Raw genomic sequence first — 21705 nt, 5'->3', positions numbered from 1 at the left:
GAAACCCTCAGTGTCTTTACTGGACCACAATACATTGCTACCGGACATGGGGACAGACAGACAGACATGCGATTAACAGTCAATATTAATGGTAGGTACTGTGGTTTACCGCTAGTTGTCACAGCTTCTCGGGTACTAATGCACTTTAAATAAATAACCCCATCACTCTCTTTGTACACTCGACTATCCAGAAGGTAGACAGGACAAGCAGTAAATGCATACTCAAGAAGGGAGTCGAAGAAAGGGTTCTATACCTTTTAAGGGCAGATTTACAGCAGTTCAAATATGAATCAACAATGTCAAATACTCTTAGTCTGTCAGACACTCTAGTAACATTACATACGGTACCGATAGTCAGTGTTAATGTTTCACAGGACCGGAGATAAAGAGGAACCTACTCTGTCTCCCTTTGGGAGGGTGGAATTGGTGGATATGGGCTCCAGTGAGCTGACCATGATGCAGGTCACCACTTTTGCATTTGACAACATTCACATTCCTCCGCAATTATCCACCTCTGGTTACATACATGCAGCCCAGCAGCACAATTGAACCAACAAGCAAAGGTCGCCATTGCTCCTGGGAAGCTCAAACACTCAAAATGAGATCTTTCTTCGGGTTAGCCTTCTGGACCTGCTCCTCTCATAAGCTTGGGGAATCCAAATTGGTCTTCTTTCAAGGAAGTACACAGCAGCAGCGTTTTTGGATTAGTTCCCTTAAAAAGATGATAGGAAATGTTTAATGGGATCATTAAAATCAGTACTTGGTTTAAATCCGGGTCCAAAAGCTATGTGCACCGGTTTTTAAACTACTTCAGATCAGGAGCTGAATGCAAATTACGCTCACTCCTGACCTCACGCAAGCACGTGCCACTAGGTCCTACTTGGTGGTTAGTGCTCGTTCAAAGCACAGTGCGAGGGGAAGATACACCGCACCAGTGGCATAAAAACTGTTCAGGTTTATTATTGTCCAATAATTTAGCGCTAGGTATAAACTGAACTCAAATACCTCCTGCACCCTTCAGCAAATGTTATCTGCACCAGGTTTTTGGTACCCACGATTTACATCCAGATATAAAATGCCCAAGTGTAGCAAGCAGCGAGGCCAGAGCCCCACTATTGTTTAGAATGGCAGAAAGCACAATAGAGAGGTCGCTGAGCTGGGAGCTATTATTGTTTAAACACTTTTATTACAAATCACAAAAAGGAAAGAAGAGGTAATAGCATTCTTTCATTAGGCAATGATTAACATGGAGAGGACATTCAACATGTATGCTTTACAGCAAGCATATGAAGCATGTGTAAGACATTCAGATATTTCACGGCACATCAAAGCCACAATTATCTTCCTCAGTAGAGCTCTATGTCTTTCGGTGTGTCGCCAGGCACACCCTCGCCAAGTAAATCACCTTAACATAGGATCAACCAGTCAACAAAACACCAGGCTCTGTCCAATCATCAGCAGCTTGCAATTTCATGTATGGCAACAGACAACCCATACTCACGAGGGACCTGGTTTCATTGGAGCCTCACGGTCGCCCAGTTTTCAAGAGCCCAAACTTCAGTAAGAGTTGAATCTGATACTTCAGAGCCCTGGTGAGGATGTTCCTCATCACTGAGGGACCTTGTTTCATGAGACCCTCACAATCCCCCTTAGTTGTCAAGAGCCCCAATTTCAGTAAGAGTTGAATCTGACATTTCAGAGCCCTGGTGGGGATGTTCCTTATCGTCCGCCAGTATCTCTGGATCGCAGGACACTCACTTCCAGAGTATGTGAAGGAAGCCTCATCTTAACACGTTTTCATTTTATTTGTTTACACCTGTAATGCACACTCAAAGAGCCACACAATACTTGAACTATCCGTATAATAAAATGTGTTTTCCGGCCTTCAGAGCTGAACACAAAACTCCAGCTTGGGGCACTATACATGACAAGTCTGTGAGTGTGGACTGACAAGAGGGTGTGAATTAATGTGCAAGGGAGTAAACACCACACAAATGGAAGACTCCCTGGTTGCTTTAGGTCATGTTACATTAAAGAGAATATCCTGGGCTAAAGTATCCTCTAGGAGGGAGCAGAGTGACCCACTGTACCTTTGACAGGAGACCAGGGGCATGGAGGGGGGATCTCAGACTGGATTGCTGTGGTGGCCTAGCCAGGAAACATCCTTTACCACAAAGGGAGAACCGCGACATGTCTTTACAATGTAGTCACTACTCTGACTGCGAAGTTACTACGCGTTCCTTTACCCTGCAAGTCGTTACAACTTGCTCTAGGGAACGCCATGTTGGATTGGTGTTGGATATTAAGTCCAACACTTTCCCTACTGATACACCCACTGCAGTTGGAATAGTAAATTATACTATTGCAAAGTCCAGCGCTTTCCTAAAGCAAGTTATTGTAACAACTTGCATGGTAAAGGAACATATGGTAACGTGGCAGTCGGGGTACGGACTGCGGTGTAAAGGCATGCGTGGTAAATGTATGTGGGGTTCTGTCATACAACCGGCCTGTCGATGTGCAAAGAAAAGGGCCTGGGCATTGACCACTGCATCCCAGCCCCGGTCATTGTAGACAAGGCCAGGGAGGACCTGAAGTCAGTGCAGCCCTTGGCCACAACCACCTTCAACCTAATAGGACCCTAAAACCAGTGCCAGGATTCAGAATATTGCACCATGTTGGAACCCGGCTACCAGTGAGTAATCTCACTAAATGCTTCCTCCATACCATGACTCTAGATGAGCCTGCAGTGAAGTGTGCTTTGCTAACAGCACCTAGGTTTTGCATTTGGGAGGCCTCTCAATATAGCACCTAGGCATTCAGTGTGATCTGCCCAGTGCCATGCCGATGTATTGTATATATGTAGCACATATAGGGAACACTAAACCAGTTACAGGGGTCATGAGTATATGAAAGCATGATGTTCAATGAATTTCTGTATGCCTCTGAAACATTGCTGGAAAGCTAGATAATTAAATAACAGAAATAATAATAAAATAAAAAACTTTTAAAAATCCACACCTTTTCTCAAGTGTTTCCAGATCCCATTTCAGGTGGGCCGCGATTTTAAGAGCTAGAAGCTTCAAGGTACGGTTCTTCTTGTTGTCTAGCGGGGGTTGAACCTGGTTCTGCTCATTAACCAAGGGCTTGGAAGCTTGTTCCAGGAAATGAACAATCAGCATGACAGGTGGGGGGTCTAAAGGTGAGGGAAACAGAAACATTTTAAACAGGTTTATACCAATAGCTGCTCATGCCTCCATCAGACATTATATTCCTATATACAGCATTACATGATGGTCCACTGCACTCTCAATCCAATATTATCTATATTCACAAATCAATCAGTAAAGCAGGGGGTATTATTTCAAGATATTGTAGACCATTTAATGAGAAAATGAAAATACAAATGCGGGTGAAAAAAGTGATGGCTCCACCAGCGGAGAAAACTCACCCAATTTTCCACCAATAAATTTTAAAGATCGATGTCAACAAAGAAACATAGGTGATGAAAATGAAATTCTGATGTGATAGTTCCCAAAAACGAAATTCTACATACTGTCCTCCTAACAGGTAAGGGTGATATCCCCGAACCTTAGGAGGTACTTCCGGGTAGCAGCGGAAGCAACGTCGCCCTGGCCCAGGGCGGGATGCCTGGTGCCTGATTTAGAAAAGGCTTTTGATTGCCTGGAGTGGGGTTACCTGTCAGCAGTATTGGAAGCGTAGGGGAAAGACGAAAACTTTCTGCAGATGGTGGGACTTCTGTACAACAATCCCGTGGTCCGTGTCCGGATGGGATTGTATGTCTCAAAGGCAGTGGCGGTAGGTAGAGGTACCCGGCAGGGTTGCCCCCTGTCGCCGCTGCTTTTCGCGTTGGCTATGGAGCCCTTGGCTGCGGCCATGAGACAACTTCTGACAGATGGTAGCCCGCTAGGTGACGGGGTTCATCAGGTGTCATTGTACGCTGACGATTTACTGGTCTTCGTTCGAGATGTGAGCCGCATACCGGAGCTACTGGCCCCATTGCTGAGCCGCTTCGCTGATCTCTCGGGGCTCTGAGTCAATGCAGGCAAGTCGTGCCTATATGCGTTTGGAGAGGGGGTGGCAGACCAGGAGTACAGCCTTCACGGCACGAGAGTCCAATGGCAGACGGACACATTCAAATACCTGGGGATCCAGATTTAACGCCAGCAGACGGATTTACTGGACGGGAACCTGGGAAGAGCGGTGACGGCGCTCAGGGCTCAAATAGGCTTCTGGTCCACGCTCCCCCTGTCGCCCACAGGCAGAGTGGCCCTCGCTAAAATGGTAATGCTCCCTCGCCTCCTCTATTATTTCGTGAACCTACCACTCTTCCTGCCCGCGTCCTTCTTCTCTAACCTCAACAAGATTCTACGCGACTTTATCTGGGGTGCGTCTAGACACCGCCTAGCACTCGGGAAACTGTTTTTACCCACGGACAGGGGCGGGCTAGCCGCTCCCTGCTTTGAGCACTATTACCTGGCGGCACAACTCCAATGGGTCGCCCGCTGGCTGGCAGACAGGGGGAGGGAGGATACTGCCACGGCTGACCAAACACACACGCTGAAGCGGATCACTGCACTATTTCACCCACTAGCGGCACCGACACGCCCCACTCCACTACTGTTGGCGGTAGCATTCAAATGCTTCCGCAGGGCATTGTACCTCACGAGAGGGGTGCGCTCTTATGCACCTGCGGTGCCCCTGGAAGGCTCGCCCGGAGGCGGGGGGACACTCACGCACTCCATGCTAGAGCAATGGTACGAGGTGGATGTCCAGACGCTGGGCGACCTGTACCAGGATGGAGTATTGATACCCTAAGAGACGCTAGTCGCGGACGCTGGGCTTCCCCCAGGGGGCTTCCTACTGCACAGATCCCTAACGGGTGATGGGGTGATGTTGCGGAAGAGCCGGCGCAGCATTTGACGGTAGAGTACCTACACGTTATGGGCAGAGGCAGGCATTTAGTCAAGTGGTTCGCTGCATCCCTACGGACACATACGCAGCAGGACTTAGCCCCGCTACGGGTGAAATGGGAGAGAGAGACATGGGGCGAGCGTTGGCAGACAGAGAATGGGAAAAGATCCTAAAAAGCCCGGTACGCATCCCCAGAAATATGAGGTTCCGCCAAATTCAAGTATACATAGTCCACAGGGTCTATCTAACCCCCGACTTAATAAATAAATACTTTCACAGAGCGGACGTGTCTTGCCCCAGTAGCGGAGAAGTGAACGCAGATCTCCTTCACATCCTGTGGCATTGTCCGGGCCTCGGCACCTATTGGAGGGACATTCATACACTACTTACACGGAGCACCGGCCGTATCATCCCTTGTAGCTGGCCCGAGTATCTCCTGCACCATTTCAAAAGGCCACCTAAGGACAAAGCGCCGTCTCGATTCCTCGACCTGGGGATGGTGACGGCAGTATGACTCCTCACCAGGAGATGGAAGGCGAGGGACCCACCTAGCACAAGGGTGTGGATCCTGTCACTCTCGTCATGGGCTCGTGCAGAATGGACAGCCATCCGGAGGGAGGAAACTATGGGACTCCGTAAGGAGCCTATGGCAGAGAGATGGGAGCATATGTTAAACACTCTGCAGGAGACAGGGGACGCTGTGGAGGAGGGGGCGGCGGGGCACTAGGCTGGCACAACAGGCGAGAGGGGCGGGGGCGCAGAGAACGCCACACCAGACACATCCTCCGGTGTACTACGCGACGCAGCGGCAAGGCAACACCTGCTGAGGAGTCATGCGAGTCAAATGGGTGGGAGCAGGGGGGGGTTTGGGCTGGAGGGGCCGAGAATTGGGGCAAACGGTAATGTAATTTGGTGACAGTGTCGCAGTTAGCTGTTCTTGTTCTATTGCACATACTTATCGTTTGGGGTTGGGATGAATATGCAAAGCTTGTCCCCTCCCTTGTAGAGGGGTGAAGCTTGTTAACTCCTGTTCCCTAATCGGAAGGCACATCTGGGCGCTTGTATCCTGTCCACGAACTAATTACATGTACTGTCATAGCGCCCTCGATGAACCGCACTGTTGATGTAGTACCACCCGTGAATAATTGAAGAGCTATTTTGATAGTAAAGATGTGCCTATTGTATTGTTGAATTTACAAATAACAATAAACAGATTTATCCAAAAACAGGTAAGGGTGATAGGACAGTGTTAAACAATAAATCAACAGATGACTATTCTTCTTTTAATCAGACTCATAATATTGCAAAATCCAAACGTAATAAAAGAATAACTATAAATAAATACTACACATTGCGAAATTGGTAATTAAGGAAAGTTGATTCTAAGAAGCAGGAAAAACAGAACATTTTCAGAACTGGTGGAAATATCTGACTAAGAATAAGTCCCCAAGCCAAATGCAAAAAAGTGCAGCTACGTGTTGTTTTGAAATTAATTTCCAGTCACATGCTGTTTCCAAATAATAACATCTGTAGCCAACAATGGTAATATGCATGTGAAAAGTTCAGAGGCTTTATTTGATGAAGACTGTAGAATTTGATTTACTGGTACCAAGCACAGGCGAGATATGGGAAGCACAGAAACACAAAGCCAAAGAAATATGAAATGAGAAACCGGGGACAAGCAAACTTCATAATGTGGGAGACATATAAGTTTCATAGTTAGCGCCTAGGGAAACAGCTGTACCTTCCTGCACACTTCTCATTATGGAAGAGGTAATGCTGGAAGGTGAAAGTCCATGCTTTCCAATGGTGCTCCTCCACAAAATATTCCTGCCCTGGACCAACCCTCCATCCCCCCACTTCAACCCACCTTGAGGGACAAAGTGTTTAGTCAACCTTTTCCTTTCCCTGAAACTTAATTTTAAATCTTTTCCGGAGCCTAGGCCATTTTCCCAGTTCCTTCCAATTGGAGGCAAAAGGTCCACTATCTACCAGGGCGAAATGTGACCACCATTTTGTTTGTTTGCATTTTACACATGGGGGCATAACACTGCCTAAGAAAGTAGGCATACCAGAGGCCCAATGGAGAGGGGAGTCTATCGACTTTCCAACTGTGCCTCTTTTGTTTGCCAACCTTCACAGGGGTGAGGGCTTCAAATAAATAAAATGGCAGCTGCCATTTTTTCTATGTGCCACAAGGCCACCTGGTGGGTTTTGAAAAACACACGAGATGCACTACTAAGAAGGGTTGAGTCTTTCCTTTCCAATAATGTGACCACAGAATAGATTCAGTTGTCATTATAGCAAATAGATTAATGGAGAGACATTAAAAGCATATAGTCTTGAAGTTATATTTTTCATCAAAGTAATTTATGTAGCAATAGAACAAGCAAGAAACTATTTAGTAGTTTTCTCTGTAACAAATGCATTGCTTATATCCCTAAACGTGTCTCTAGAGTTAAAGGCTTTGCCCTATGTTGATACATAGCGAAACCGCTACATATAGATATTTGCAAGTGGGTATTATGGAACTGTGGCCCTTTGGCCAATAGCTGTTCTCTTTGTTCACACTTATACTGGTATGTATGCACTTTCTTTAATGGAAGGTTTGACACAACACCCAAATTAGGTAAATGGTGAATTCACAGAGGGTGTCACTGGAGTATCTGAGCTCATGGTTGACTGGCACCCAATGAAACCTACCAACCCCAGACATTTTAAACAAGTTGACACTCAGGGGAGCCAGGGTGGTTGTGCATAAACCCATGCAGAATTTCATACCCAGATTCAAATGACACATATATGACAGACAAAAACAGAAACATACAATGAATAGCAAAAGTCTTACCAACCTGCATTTCAGATTTCTCCCACTCAAAAACCATACCACACCATTGAGGGTAGGCTTTTTGTCCAATACAAGAATGGACCAAACCAGTTACCATGTGAAGAACACATTACAGCACATTGAGTTCATATGGTCAGTGTTTGTCCTATTCTGTCAAAGGCAATAGGACAGGCCACATAAGTGGGTACTAATTTTATTGGGCGATGTGTGGAAACACTGGACGGTAGAAACTTTGTAGACCACACAAATTCTAGAGCTCTCCCTCACACACATAGGGAAAAATAGATTGCAGCTAATGCTTGAAGTTTTCAAGGCATTCTGGGTAAGGAAAGTACATGAATCCACACATGGCACACTACCCAGGACTCTCTGGTGTCTAGTTTTGAGAAATGTCTGTGGCTGCTATATGTTTTCCTGGGTCCCAGCCGTGCCTGGAACTAATTATCACACCAGCCCACATTGACATAACAGGCAAATTTCAAAGAAAAAATCTTGAGAAATTTCCTGTTACTACACAGAGACACGTGGGAATGGAGTATAGTATAATTATTAACAACTGAATTTCTTTTAATTTTTGACTTTTAAACTTAAAAAAGTGAGCAATAAAGAACATATTTTGCAAAATGCCCTGGATCACATGGTTTTATGGCAACTCCAAATTAAGAGTTGTACTAAAGAAAAAACACTATTCTTGGGCACATCTAAAAAATGCATAAATTTCCTCCATATCTATTTTCCATTTTTCAGGTTTTACCACAAGAATTGATGCATGGTCAATACACAATCAAGAATCATTATGAATTGCAGCCAAACTGATGGCTCAGTGTATCACGTGTTCTTGCGTGATCAACAATATAGATTGCTGAGACTAGAACATAATGGTAAATTACTTTTGAAGATTGACAATCAGTGCAAATGTTTACGGATGAAAACACTGTCTCCTATTTCTATTTGTTCCTACTTAATTTTCATTGGTGTTTAATTTAAATGATTAGTTTCTTTGGGAAAAACTTCAGCGACCTACACAAATGGCCCCCAGCTGAATTCAGGATTTTGCCTACTTTTCAGTAACGCATAGCTTTCGAAGAAGTCGCTGTGGCCACTTTTCTTTGGATTAATAAGGAAGTATGAAACAACAATATGATGGGGATAAGGACCCATGGGTTTCACATCTGCTTCCAACACCAACTGCAAGAAGGTAGAAACCACAAGAAATAGGAAAAATTGACCACTGCTTAGAAAATTGCAACAACTGAGGTAAAAAAGGTATTTTTTTTTTTTTACAACTACTTGCTCCTCAAAGCTGGGAGGAGGGGAAGGGCGGAGGTTGCCTGGCTCTAAAATGGCTGTGTTCTAGAGGAGCTCTGTAGACACGGCACGCTATTCTGCATAATCATCCCTGCTATTTCTGTCAGAAACAACTGAGCCTAAGGCGATTCTCTGCGGAATGATCTGAGCATGGAGTCCTCTGTTTTTTCCAGCTTTTGAGGCCTCCAGGAGGATGATCAGGAGCCAAGCTGCTGACCTAGCATGGCCTACCTGATTGCATCGGACGCTGTGATGGCCGAGGTGTGTGCTGCGGATGTGACCGGTGCTGAGCAGGGCTCCGCATGACCCTGGGCTCGGCAATACGGTTGCTGGAGCGGTCCTCCTGTGCTGGCAAGAAGCGACCGATACGCGAGCCCAGGTCAGTGACACATATATTGCTTCTCTCGCAAGGTACACTGGAACAGAATAATTGCGCCCTGGTCGGCTTACGAAAGAGCTGCCTGCTGCGTCACCTGCTGCTCCGCTGCCATCTAAGTGGGAAGCCCTGGATTGCAGGACCTACGCTCCCCTATGCAGCAGGTGTTCGTTTACGGAAAGGGTCAGTTCGGCTGGGCTCTAATGGTGCACTTGGCGCCTGAAGCTCCCCCATGCCACAAGTCCTTATGAATGCTGAGCTTGCTGTGTGAGCAGAGAGCGGATGCGTGAAGGCCCTCTGCCTCACCTGACTCCGGTTTGCATAGTTGGGAGCTGCGGTGGTACTGGGTTCCCCTCCTTGAGCTTGCAATCAGCGTGGCGCCAACTTGAATATGAGATGTACAGACAAATCACAATCGAGGCTATAGTTTGAGCCCTGCAAAACCCCAAGGCAGTAGGAAATGCTTCTGAATCAGGCTCTGAGGCGGGTGACAATGTTGCAGATCCGGATCTGAAACAAATCTTGGAGGCGATGCAGTGGAGCATGACCAAAATTGACGAGAAAATTGATGCGTTATCCTTTTGAATGGACAGAATGTCTGAACACCAAGATAAGCATACTTTGAGGCTTGACACAGTGGAGAAAAGGGTCTTGGTGGCGAAGGACACTATATTCAAAGACTCACTAGCTCGTGCAAAGATGTACAAAACACTCTAGGCGCAACAATATCAGGCTAATTGATATTGCGGAGTCTACCAACGCCCCAAACATGGAACTCTTCGTGGAACACCTACTGGTCACACTGTTTGGTAGGGACGTTTTTTCAACTGTGTTCATTGTTGAGTTTGTGCATAGGTCCTTGGCCCCTAGACCAATTCCGGGAGCCCCCCAGAGACCTATAATAGCAAAGTTGCTTAATTACGGAGATCGCGAAGCTGCTTTACGAAGAGCTAGAGAGCTAAAGTTCTTGAGGTATGAAGGCATGGATATATCAGTATATCCAGACTTTACACAGCAGGTTCAGGATGCCTGTCGCCAGTTTCTTACGGTCAAGAGAAAGCTTCGAGAGTTGAAAAAAAGGGAACTGGATAGGCCTTGTAAACCGACTTCGGGCCCTCCTGGTGTTGTTGGGGACACGGATCCGGACGAAGATGAACAATGCCTCCTCCGATCCATACAGCCAATACCACAGGTTCTGCCGTCCCGTGTCGGTGACAGTGGGTTCAGCATATTTGGAGGTTTTTGAAGAGTCGCTGTGCCCAATATTCTTTGGATCAATAAGGAAGTATGAAACAACAATATGACGGGGATAAGGACTTAAAGTACATTTTCTCTCGCTCTGCTGCATGGCGTATTCCAGCTGAACTTATTCATTGACAGTTGTTGGCTGGGCCGTACAATGAGGGGTGCAATTATGGTGGCAGTCGGTAATGCCCCTCTAAATCTGCTGTCTGGGTTACTGCCCTGGGCCACTGGGGTGTGGGGCGGTAAGGGGGGTCACATGTTGCTCTCTTCTGAGGGTCTCATGCTGATATGGGGCCTAGCCGGAACTGGTTGGGATGGAAGTTTTTGCATGTGTATGTCAGCCTACAGGAGCAATACAGTTCCAGTAATATCTGCCCCTGTGTGTTACTCACTTGATGACAAGGACATTGTATTTTTGTTATTTAGGTAATTGTTTTGTTTAGGGGATGTTTAATCACTGCTGGGTGGGAATAGTATTGTCTATGCCAAGTTGGGGGATGCATGACGTGGGAAAGGGGGAGGTTTTTTGTTATCATGTTTATAGTGTACATGTCGAATACATATAATGCTTCTATACGTTTGATGTGGTCAAGGTTGGACTGTTGGAATGCTGATCAAAGGCGCACTAAATTACATTTAGCAAATGGTACACAACTCACGTAACAAAGTTAGATTAATAACATGGAACATCAGAGGCCTCAATGTGTTTAGGAAACTTTGCAAAGTCATAGCTTATCTCAAGACACATATGGTCGATGTAGCGTTTATACAAGAAACGCACCTTCCTCCTAATAGCAGTATGCTTACTTCTAAATGATTACAGGGCCTTTTTAAGACAGCTGGGTTCACTACTCAGCCCAGGAGAGTCTACATCTTGGTTAATCCAAAATCGGGCATCTCACTAGAGGTGCTGGAAGTCGACCCTGGTGGTAGGTTTGTGATCTCCAGATCGCCTGGGGAAGGCTTGAATATGCATTTAGTTAATATTTACGGCCCAAATTTTGATGAACCGCATTTTTGTCACAGGTTATCAGCACACATGTTGAGTAAATCTGGTATACCTCAGGTCTGGGGAGGTGATTTTAATTGTATCCTCGATCCAGCTCTAGACCTTTACGATGGCGCCCCTCGGCTGCAGCGAGAGCCATGGTAGATTTAAGTGAACAATTGGGCCTGCTAGATGTTTGACGAGTGAGGTTCCTGGTAGACGGCAGGTTCACGCATTATTCAGCACCCCATGATACCCCCACCAGAATTGACTACTGGCTCGTCTCCAAATCACTCATATCGCAGGTAGCTACGTGTGAGCCCCTTCCGCGCACACACTCAGTTCACTCCCCGGTACTGTTGGACATCGAGGTTCCCCCCCAAAAAAGCGCTCCTTCACATAGAGATTTCCCCCCTATTCTCTGCTCGATTCTTTTTTAAGGCTGAGGTGGCCTCATCTATCGCAGACTTCTTCACTGTTCATATAGGATCAGTAGACCATTTCTCTACAGTATGGGAAACGTTTAAAGTATATATTAGGGGGTGGCCATTTCCAAACAGGCGGGGATACTTCGCTCACTCCGGAGTAGGTTGTTGACTCTTGAAGGCTAGTTGGAGGAGCTGGAGCAAGCTCTTTTACAGGGAGGCAACACTCAGGTTCAGGAGGAACTGAAGATAGCTCTTGAAGAATACCACGCGATAGCAGACAACGAAGTGAAGCATATAGGCAAATTAGCCACAGCCAGGACTTATGGCGAGGGCGAGCGTCCTGGTTCTGTACTTGCTGTTTTGCAACGTCATAGGAGGGAGTCCGTCACGGTCATTGAGATGTGTGACTGGTAATACGATACATGGGTCCGCAGAAATAACAGACAGATTACGCAGATATTATACAGAGCTGTATGGTTCCAAAGGTGATCCTCAATAATGCCGCTATTTTATGAATACCTGGGGCATACACAATTGCAGAGGCTCACTAATGCTCAGAGAGCATCTCATGGGACCTTTAGACCCCAATGAGATCCACACCGCTCTGAACGATGGAAGCGCACCAGGCCAGGATGGCCTCACAGTGTCCTTCTATAAAGCATTTAAAGAGTTACTCATGCCACACCTGGTTACATTATTTGAAGAGATGGTAGAGGAGGGCAAGATGCCTACGTCAATGAGAGAAGCTTTGATAGTGACACTGTTAAAGCCAGGTAAACCTCCGACAAAGTGCTCTTCTTGTAGGCCCTTGTCGCTTTTAAATGTTGACACAAAGCTGTTAGCCAAGATTCTTGCGAATTGACTTGCTCCACTAGTGCCACTGTTAGTTGGTCCTGATCAAGCGGGCTTTGTTCCGGGTCACACATTGACGTATAATTTGAGAACTGTGTTTGGGGCAATCCAGCATATAAAATCAGAGGTTAAAGCTTCTGCAGTCTTTTTGGATACAGAGAAGGCATTCAACTCTGTGGAATGGGCATTTATGAGAGCAGTGCTATTAGGATTTGGAGTGGGGGATATTTTTCTCAAAATGGTGTCAGTTTTATATAATTCGCCAGCTGCTAGAATTAGGGTAGGAGACGTTGTCACCTCCCTATGGTCATATCTAGAGGCACTAGGCAAGGTTGCCCTTTGTCCCCTCTACTCTACGCCATTACTGCAGAACCTCTGGCATGTGCTCTCAGAGAGTATCATGGTCATAGGGGAATTCGGTTTCCTGGCTATCATCTCATTCTGTCTGCATATGCTGAAAATATGCTATTATACGTCTGAGATCCTAGCAAGAATCTTACGCCAGTCCTTGAGGAGGTTGATAAATTTGTTGCAATATCGGGTCTCAGGGTCAATTGGGCCAAATCAACATTTTCCCCATTCACCCCAACCATGACTCCAACAGATTTAAATTTTCCACTGCAATGGACCACGGACCCAGTTTGCTACTTGGGTATTCAAGTACACACGGACTTTGGTAATTAAGGAAAACTACAGGAAGGCTATCACTAAACTCGATGATGAGGGCAGCAGGTGGATTCATCTCCCGTTGTCTCGGATAGCCCGCATTTCCCTTATTAAAATGATAGTTCTTCCCTGTTTTTTATTTCTCGTTCAAAACATCCCGATAATACTCCGAAGTACATGTTTCATGTTCTCCGATCTATCTGGATTAAGCTGGCTTGGGCTGGGAAACAACCCTGAGTCCAATGGAACACATTAACGTTGCCTTTCTCCATGGGCGGTCTCAGCGCACCCGATTTAGAATTATACTATAGAGTAGCCCAATGCTCCCATGCTTACTACTGGATTCACAGGCCCATAGACCTTTCACACATGCATATTGCATATTGAGCGGGTGGCATCTGACCCATACACACTCTCTCAGAAGATGTTTCAGCCCTCCATCAGGAGAACAGGTACACTGGACTCCATCAACTCCACAGTTCATGCATGGCATAATTTACTGAATAAGCAAGCGGGTGCACTTGTGTACTCGCCTTTGACTCTGCTTGACTGTTGCCATTGGCTCTCAGTTTGTAGGGATAGGGAAGCAACACAAGCATTAGCCACTCTCAATATCACAAAACTGGGAGATTTGTTTTTAGAGGGTGGGGTCCGTAATTGAGCGGACGTTGCAGTGGCAAAGCCAGACTACACTATGCTTGCACAATTTCACTTTTATAGAGTCAGACATGCTCTGATGGAGTTACTTCGGGAAGACATGCAGGAGCCCTCTGAATTGCTATCTCTCTCTTTTTAACTACGCACATCCTGCCCGGCCAAGATAGTGACCAACATTTATAGATTTATTCAGGAAGTTCGGAGATCGAACCACAACAGAGTTAAACTAGATTGGCAATCCGAGCAAGGTATTGCTACTGATGATGGCAATATTGTTGCGAAATGACCAAGGAAATCTCACTGAATGGCAGGCACCGCCTCATTCATTTCAAATTCCTAAATAGGGTCTATTATACCCCTATAAAATGATATGGATATGGCTTGCGCGAGTCGGCAGCCTGTTTTCGATGTAATGAGAGTGAAGCTGGATTCACACATATTGCCTGGAATTGCCATAGTATTACGCCCTTCTGGGTCAAGGTTTTTAACATATTAAATGAAGTTACTGAACTGAAGTGGACACCTGATCCGTTGCTTGCCATGTTGGGCTACACCAAGAACCTAAATAAAGAGGTCTGTTTACTTTGGTTGAGTCAAGGGTGATATATTTTTCATGGTGATTAGGGGTCTATCTATTTTTTACTTTCTGGCCCCGAGTTGTGCATGTCTAAAACAAAATGCTCTCATGGGCTGCCACCTCGAGAGAGGAGTGAGTGAAATATATATGGTTAATATGTCCATAAGTTCCTCTGTATCGGTTTGTGTGTGTGTGTGTATATATAATATATATATATATATATATATATATATATATATATATATAGCCACGTTTTGAATCCTCACAAATTCCTTTTGAATAACGCACTCACAGACTTTTCCATTCCCCAATTATTTTATTTCAAATATATCCAAGATTGAGGAGACAAACCGACGCGTTTCACTATATAAAAATAGTTGTTAATATATGTTTGAATATTTGTAAATAAGACAGTACATTTATCTTTCAGGGGTCCTTTCCGAAAGATATCCTTATACACCCTAGTCATGATGATGCCCAAAACCAGTTGGGCTGAAACGTGTCAACTTTAGGAATTGAAGAAACCCCTGCTAAATTAAAATTGTTTGCTAAAAGAGTTCAACAATGTACAAAAAAATGTTTAGAGGGCGGAGTGTTTTTTCCTCATAGTACTTTATTTTAGGGCTATCTTTGATAAACAGAATGCTCTTTTAAAAAAAAAAAAAGTGAAAGCATCCAGAACTACGAATAGAGTAATAGGGAATAGAGGATATATTCCTATTCTGTTTGGAATTATGTATTGTATATAATGATATATTAATGTATGTATGTATGTATGTATATCTACGTCCGATTTCACTACTCCCGGCATTGTGCAAAATCACTGAGTCTACAGTGAATAAACAGCTGACACGCTTCTTGGAAGAGAATAAGGCATGGCATCCCAACCAAGCTGGCTTTAGGGCTCAACATTCCACCGAATCGGCTCTCCTGTTCACTACTGAAACTATCCGCTCAGCTCTAGACCAAGGCAAGAAGGCCGTCTTGATATTATTAGACCTGTCGGCGGCCTTCGACACGGTCTCACATGCCATCCTAATAGACCGGCTAATGACATCTGGCATTAAAGGCTTCGCCTTAGAGTGGATAAAAAAAATTCTTAGTGACAGGAGACAAGTGGTGACCTTGGGGGATTTCTGTTCCAGTGAAAAGTCACTATCAACGGGAGTACCTCAAGGTTCCAGCTTGAGTCCGACATTATTTAATGTCTATACCGCACCTTTGATACAGCTGATATCTTCCTACGGCATAGCTGTGATAGCATATGCCGACGATACTCAACTGATCCTGGTTATGGACAAAGATAACCAGGTCTGGGAGGAGAAACTTAAGTGCTGTCTAACGGCCACCTTTGAGTGGATGCGGAAAAACCACCTAAAATGCAACACAGGCAAGACCGAGATCATGCCTATAGGCCCAAAAAACGAATTCATCCCCAGACTGTGGTGGCCCGAGATGACAGACATACCACCTCACACTACTTCCTCGGCCCGCAACCTTGGGGTACAGTTTGACGCCGATTTATCCTTTAAACATCAGGCGTCTAAAGTGGCAGGCACTTGCTTCGGGGTGATAAAACTGCTCAAGAAGTTCTTTGACTTGCTGCCCCTCGAAGCAAGGAAAACAGTCACGGTTGCACTAGTTACTTCTCGTATTGACTATTGCAACAGCCTGTATGCTGGTACCAACAAGGTGGTCACCCATAAACTCCAGATGGTACAGCATGCGGCGGCAAGGCTAGTTTTGAAATGGCCAAGAAAAACCTCTGCAACCAAAGCCCTTAAATTTACTACACTGGCTGCCTATAACCAAAAGGGTCCTGCACAAAGTACTGACAATTACCTTTCGTGCTGTACACAACTTAGGCCCTCTATACCTTAGGAAAAAATTTGTAAAATATTGCCCAACACGAGCACTACGGTCCTCAAATGCCAATCTTTTGACCATTCCAGGGTTCAGACTTAAAACCCGTGGGGGTAAATCCCTAGCGGTATTGGGTTCTAAAGCTTGGAATGCCCTCCCCCCACCATTAAGAGCACTGGACAAGGAATCTGATTTCCGCAAACAACTGAAAACCTGGATTTACAACCTTCCAGACTCAACTGCCAGAGCATTAGTGTGACTCCGGTCTTGGTCTCCCTAAGCAGTGAGGCAACTGTTACATCTGGTTGTTCACCTATTGGCGCCGAGATGCTCCCTGGAGCGATTGTTAGCGCGGTACAAATGAGCCTTACATTTACATTTACATTTACATGTATGTATATATATATAGCTAAATACAAAAAGTTGTTCGCTTTTTTTGCATATAGACACATAAAAAACTTTTGCTTAAACTGATTTTGTCAGATATTAATTTGTATATGATTAATCTGGAGAGTGAATCTCGTTGGAAGGAATAATTTAAGTTTTCCGTCTATTTAGTGTTCAGTACATTGGCTCCAACGCATTATTTGTATTTACATATAAATAAAGAGGTCAGGCACTTGGTTGCGTTTGGGCTGCTCCTGGCTAAGCAAAGAGTAGCAATTTGTTGGGTTAGAAGCCCCGTTCAGACCATTCAAGACTGGTCTAAAGGCATGCTGTACTGTAATACTCAATCAGATATTTACAATGAGCTTCTACCTCCTCAAAGCCGGCCCAAAGGTTTTTGGTGCCTATACCAACAGTATTTGGTGGGTAAAGAGACTGGAGAGCTGGGAAGTAATAGGTAATATAGATATTTAAAATGATAGATTTGTGATCTATATAGCAACTGAAATGTCGCTGAAATCTTGTGGGGTAAGGTCAAGTGTGTTCCTAAGAATTTTATATTGCATATATTGAAAGTACACTTTTTTATTTCATGTAACTGTGTGCCTTAATTATACTTGATCACAAGCTGATGTGGTATTTACTTTTCAGGTGTCCTAAGAGGGGCAGGGCAGCATACAGCCTATAACATTGTATGTCGATCTGTGTGTATGTAGCACTGTATGGAGAAGTGTGGCTCAGTGGAGAAGTGTGGCTCAACGGTTAGAGCAGGCAGACCTTGATGCAGAGCTCTGGCCAGGGACCAGGGTTCGATTCCCGCCTCGGCGGGTCTCCGGCTCATTAATTCCCCTGACTGGATATTCTCGCCTCAGTGCCTGTTCTGATCATGGGTCCCACGCTGCAACTCTGGGCAATAGCTTGCTTAGTCTCCACAACGGCCCCAACAGCGCTGGGATGCCTGGCTGCACCTGGGGGGTGCCCAGGAGTGGACATTTCACAGGAAAGCCAGGAAGGGTTCCTAAGCGGTATACGGACAGTGCCGGGACACCTCCGGTGGAGGTAGCTGTGCGGTTTACAAATTCCGACATTTACATTTACTGTATAATGTTTAAATAAAATAATTGAAAAAAAACACCAACAAAAAAAGAAAGCTGGGAAGAGGGTGATCTCAGACCAGCACACTTTTTGATGATGCCATTCTCAGAAGAAAAAAAAACATACTTTCTTGCACAGCATATTTTCCAAAAAAGCTAACTTTTTGCAACATTTTTGGCGATTTTCTTAGTTCCCTCTAAAGAAATTCATAAACCCTGTGTACCTTAAGATTCCCAAACATGTGGGTTAAGAAAAGGACACAAGTGTAACCTGTATAGCTTTTGTGGAAAAAGACATATTGAAGGTTTAAACACAAACTGCCCTAACAGCAATAAAAGGCTTGGCAAAGATGGCCTGTGAACAGGGCAGAGGAGGATGGAGGGAGATAACCTTAGCACTTAAGGGGTTACAAATGAAAGGTAAACAACATTCTCGAGACCTAGGCTGCAAAAGGCACATGTATAGGAAAATGCTTTTAGAAAAGATATCAAATATGTTTTGAAACGACGCTGTCCGCGTGGTGCAGACATATGATCTGACAATGGTCACTGAACGCACAGTGTATGCAACCAGGGGATGCCCACGGAAATGGAATAAAATATGGGCGGCGTGGAACACTTTCCAGGGGATATCTGTGAACCATAGCCAGAATCAGAGGTTGACAGTTCAGACGAAGAGGGAGAGGGAGGGTAAGAAGAGAGCTAGGATTGCAGTGGGGCAGGGATCAATAGGAGTAACAATGTCTGTATTGTATTTAGCGAAGGTTTGTCTAAAGATGTGAACCGTGATCTAAACGAGCTAGAAACACGTCTGATATTTATGTATGTTTTGCCAAATTTCTATTTGTTTTAATAAAAACAGTTAAAAAAAATATATATGTTTTGAAAAATAGCTGTGAGATCTGGTATATGGGCAAGAATACTCTATTTAAGAAAATAAATAAACCTTCTATGACTGAGAAGTTACTTTACATCATTCAGCCTGTCAAATAACACACAGGCAACAATGTAGTTATAAAGATATGGGTCATGTGCCTCTGCTATGCTGAAGTGCATACGTGGTAAAACCATAGGTGCATTTTTGTAAACCAGACACTGCTTCCCCAAATCTAAAGTCTAGATACCAAAGATATGTATGCATCTTTGACTAAAATGATCCTCAAAGACCCTCACCAACAGACATTGGACAATTGTTTTAGGGAAAAGATAATGTTACAAGATGAAATAGAATGCACCTGTATTTTCCGTGTCTCACAGTGTCTTTGTGCAGGTTTCTTACCAGGTGAGGGCTTTTGCAAGTGCTTTTCAAGCAAGGACTCCTCCAGAAGAAATTCAAACCAGGAGGTTTGAGGTGGGGTGGAAGGCCGACCAGCGATTGCTGCTTCCCTGTCGGCAGCTTCAGCACTCATTTTCTTTGCTTGGTTTTTGTCCATTTTGAATACTTGGTCACATCTGAAAAAAATCAAATTTACTGAGAGTTCATTTTCCCCACACTTCAAAAAATGACACACTCATTAAATCAACATTTATGTTGCTTCCCATATGAGTGGAAAATGAAGTATAGTTTAATCTGGCATGTGGCACGTGTTGAAAGCCTATTTTGTGAGTTGGTATCAAAAAATTATGGTATAGCCTTATGCAAGAAATAATAAAATGCAAAGTATCTCAAGAAACTTCTTGTGAAAGATTAATGCAAAAAAAATTTAACACTATATGAAACTAATCATTGTGGTCGTGAAAATCTTTTTCTCTCGGGGGTTAGCAAGAATCTCTGCTATTTGTGGCATTTAATCATGGTAAAGCGAGATGGAAATTGAAATGAATGGCAGCATAGCAAGGCATATTGCAGGGTTTGGGATTGGTGAAATAAACGATGTTGTATAAGTGCCATGTTTAAAGATGGTACAAAAGGGGGTGGTGATGGACGGAGCATCTGAACCAATCAAACACTCACACCCAGTCAACAGATCTGGGTTTAATCCATCACCGTTCTTTAGCCCACTCTGCCACCACAGTTCAGACATGGCCATATGCAAATCAGTCTGACCATGTGCCTCATGGGAACAGTCCAGCCCGAACTGCCAAGCCATGCCTTCCCTGGACCGGAAACAAGCTTCCTAGGACCGGTTTCTGGCATTTTAGCCATCTTCAGCCAGGCTTGCTTGATTCCATTGGCTAAGTGAGCAGGGGACTCACGTCTAAGCATACCCTGCCAACTTATGGCGAACAAAGCGGTACAAAAGGAGGTGGTGATGGACGGAGCATCTGAACCAATCAAACACTCACACCCAGTCAACAGATCTGGGTTTAATCCATCACCGTTCTTTAGCCCACTCTGCCACCCCAGTTCAGACATGGCCATATGCAAATCAGTCTGACCATGTGCCTCATGGGAACAGTCCAGCCCGAACTGCCAAGCCATGCCTTCCCTGGACCGGAAACAAGCTTCCTAGGACCGGTTTCTGGCATTTTAGCCGTCTTCAGCCAGGCTTGCTTGAATCCAATGGCTAAGTGAGCAGGGGACTCACGTCTAAGCATACCCTGCCAACTTATGGCGAACAAAGCGGTACAAAAGGAGGTGGTGATGGACGGAGCATCTGAACCAATCAAACACTCACACCCAGTCAACAGATCTGGGTTTAATCCATCACCGTTCTTTAGCCCACTCTGCCACCCCAGTTAAGACATGGCCATATGCAAATCAGTTGGACAATGTGCCTCATGGGAACAGTCCAGCCCGAACTGCCAAGCCATGCCTTCCCTGGACCGGAAACAAGCTTCCTATGACTGGTTTCTGGCATTTCAGCCGTCTTCAGCCAGGCTTGCTTGAATCCAGTGACAAAGTGAGCAAGGGACTCATGTCCGAGCATACCCTGCCAACTTATGGCGAACAAAGCGGTACAAAAGGGGGTGGTGATGAACGGAGCATCTGAACCAATCAAACACTCACACCCAGTCAACAGATCTGGGTTTAATCCTTCACCGTTCTTTAGCCCACTCTGCCACCCCAGTTCAGACATGGCCATATGCAAATCAGTCTGACCCTGTGCCTCATGGGAACAGTCCAGCGAGAACTGCCAAGCCATGCCTTCCCTGGACCGGAAACAAGCTTCCTAGGGCCGGTTTCTGGCATTTCAGCCAGGCTTGCTTGAATCCAGTGGCACAGTGAGCAAGGGACTCACGTCTGAGCATACCCTGCCAACTTATGGCGAACAAAGCGGTACAAAAGGGGGTGGTGATGGACGGAGCATCTGAACCAATCAAAAACTCACATCCAGTCAACAGATCTGGGTTTAATCCATCACCGTTCTTTAGCCCACTCTGCCACCCCAGTTAGGACATGGCCATATGCAAATCAGTCTGACCCTGTGCCTCATGGGAACAGTCCAGCCCGAACTGCCAAGCCATGCCTTCCCTGGACCGGAAACAAGCTTCCTAGGACCGGTTTCTGGCATTTCAGCCGTCTTCAGCCCGGCTTGCTTGA

At 45.2% G+C, this 21705-nt stretch overlaps 1 protein-coding gene across 2 annotated transcripts in view; it reads right to left on the bottom strand.

Annotated features, from left to right (window-relative positions):
* Positions 1-21705, bottom strand: part of INTS8 (integrator complex subunit 8) — a 552137-nt gene that overhangs the window by 521501 nt on the left and 8931 nt on the right. The window contains exons 2-3 of one of the 2 annotated variants that reach the window (XM_078687009.1): positions 19501-19673; positions 3019-3193 (exon numbers count right to left, since the gene is read on the bottom strand). In XM_078687009.1, the coding sequence (XP_078543135.1) occupies positions 3019-3193; positions 19501-19654 (329 nt within the window). In that variant the 5' untranslated portion in view covers positions 19655-19673. Of the gene's footprint in view, positions 1-3018; positions 3194-19500; positions 19693-21705 lie in introns of both variants that reach the window. The other variant, XM_078687008.1, reaches the window with a different exon arrangement.

This window comes from Lissotriton helveticus, chromosome 4_1, assembly GCF_964261635.1.
Source record: "Lissotriton helveticus chromosome 4_1, aLisHel1.1, whole genome shotgun sequence".
NCBI classification, from domain to species: Eukaryota; Metazoa; Chordata; class Amphibia; order Caudata; family Salamandridae; genus Lissotriton; species Lissotriton helveticus.
The sequence above is the reverse complement of the archived record's forward strand: the minus strand, read 5'-3'. Positions and strand labels throughout refer to the sequence as shown.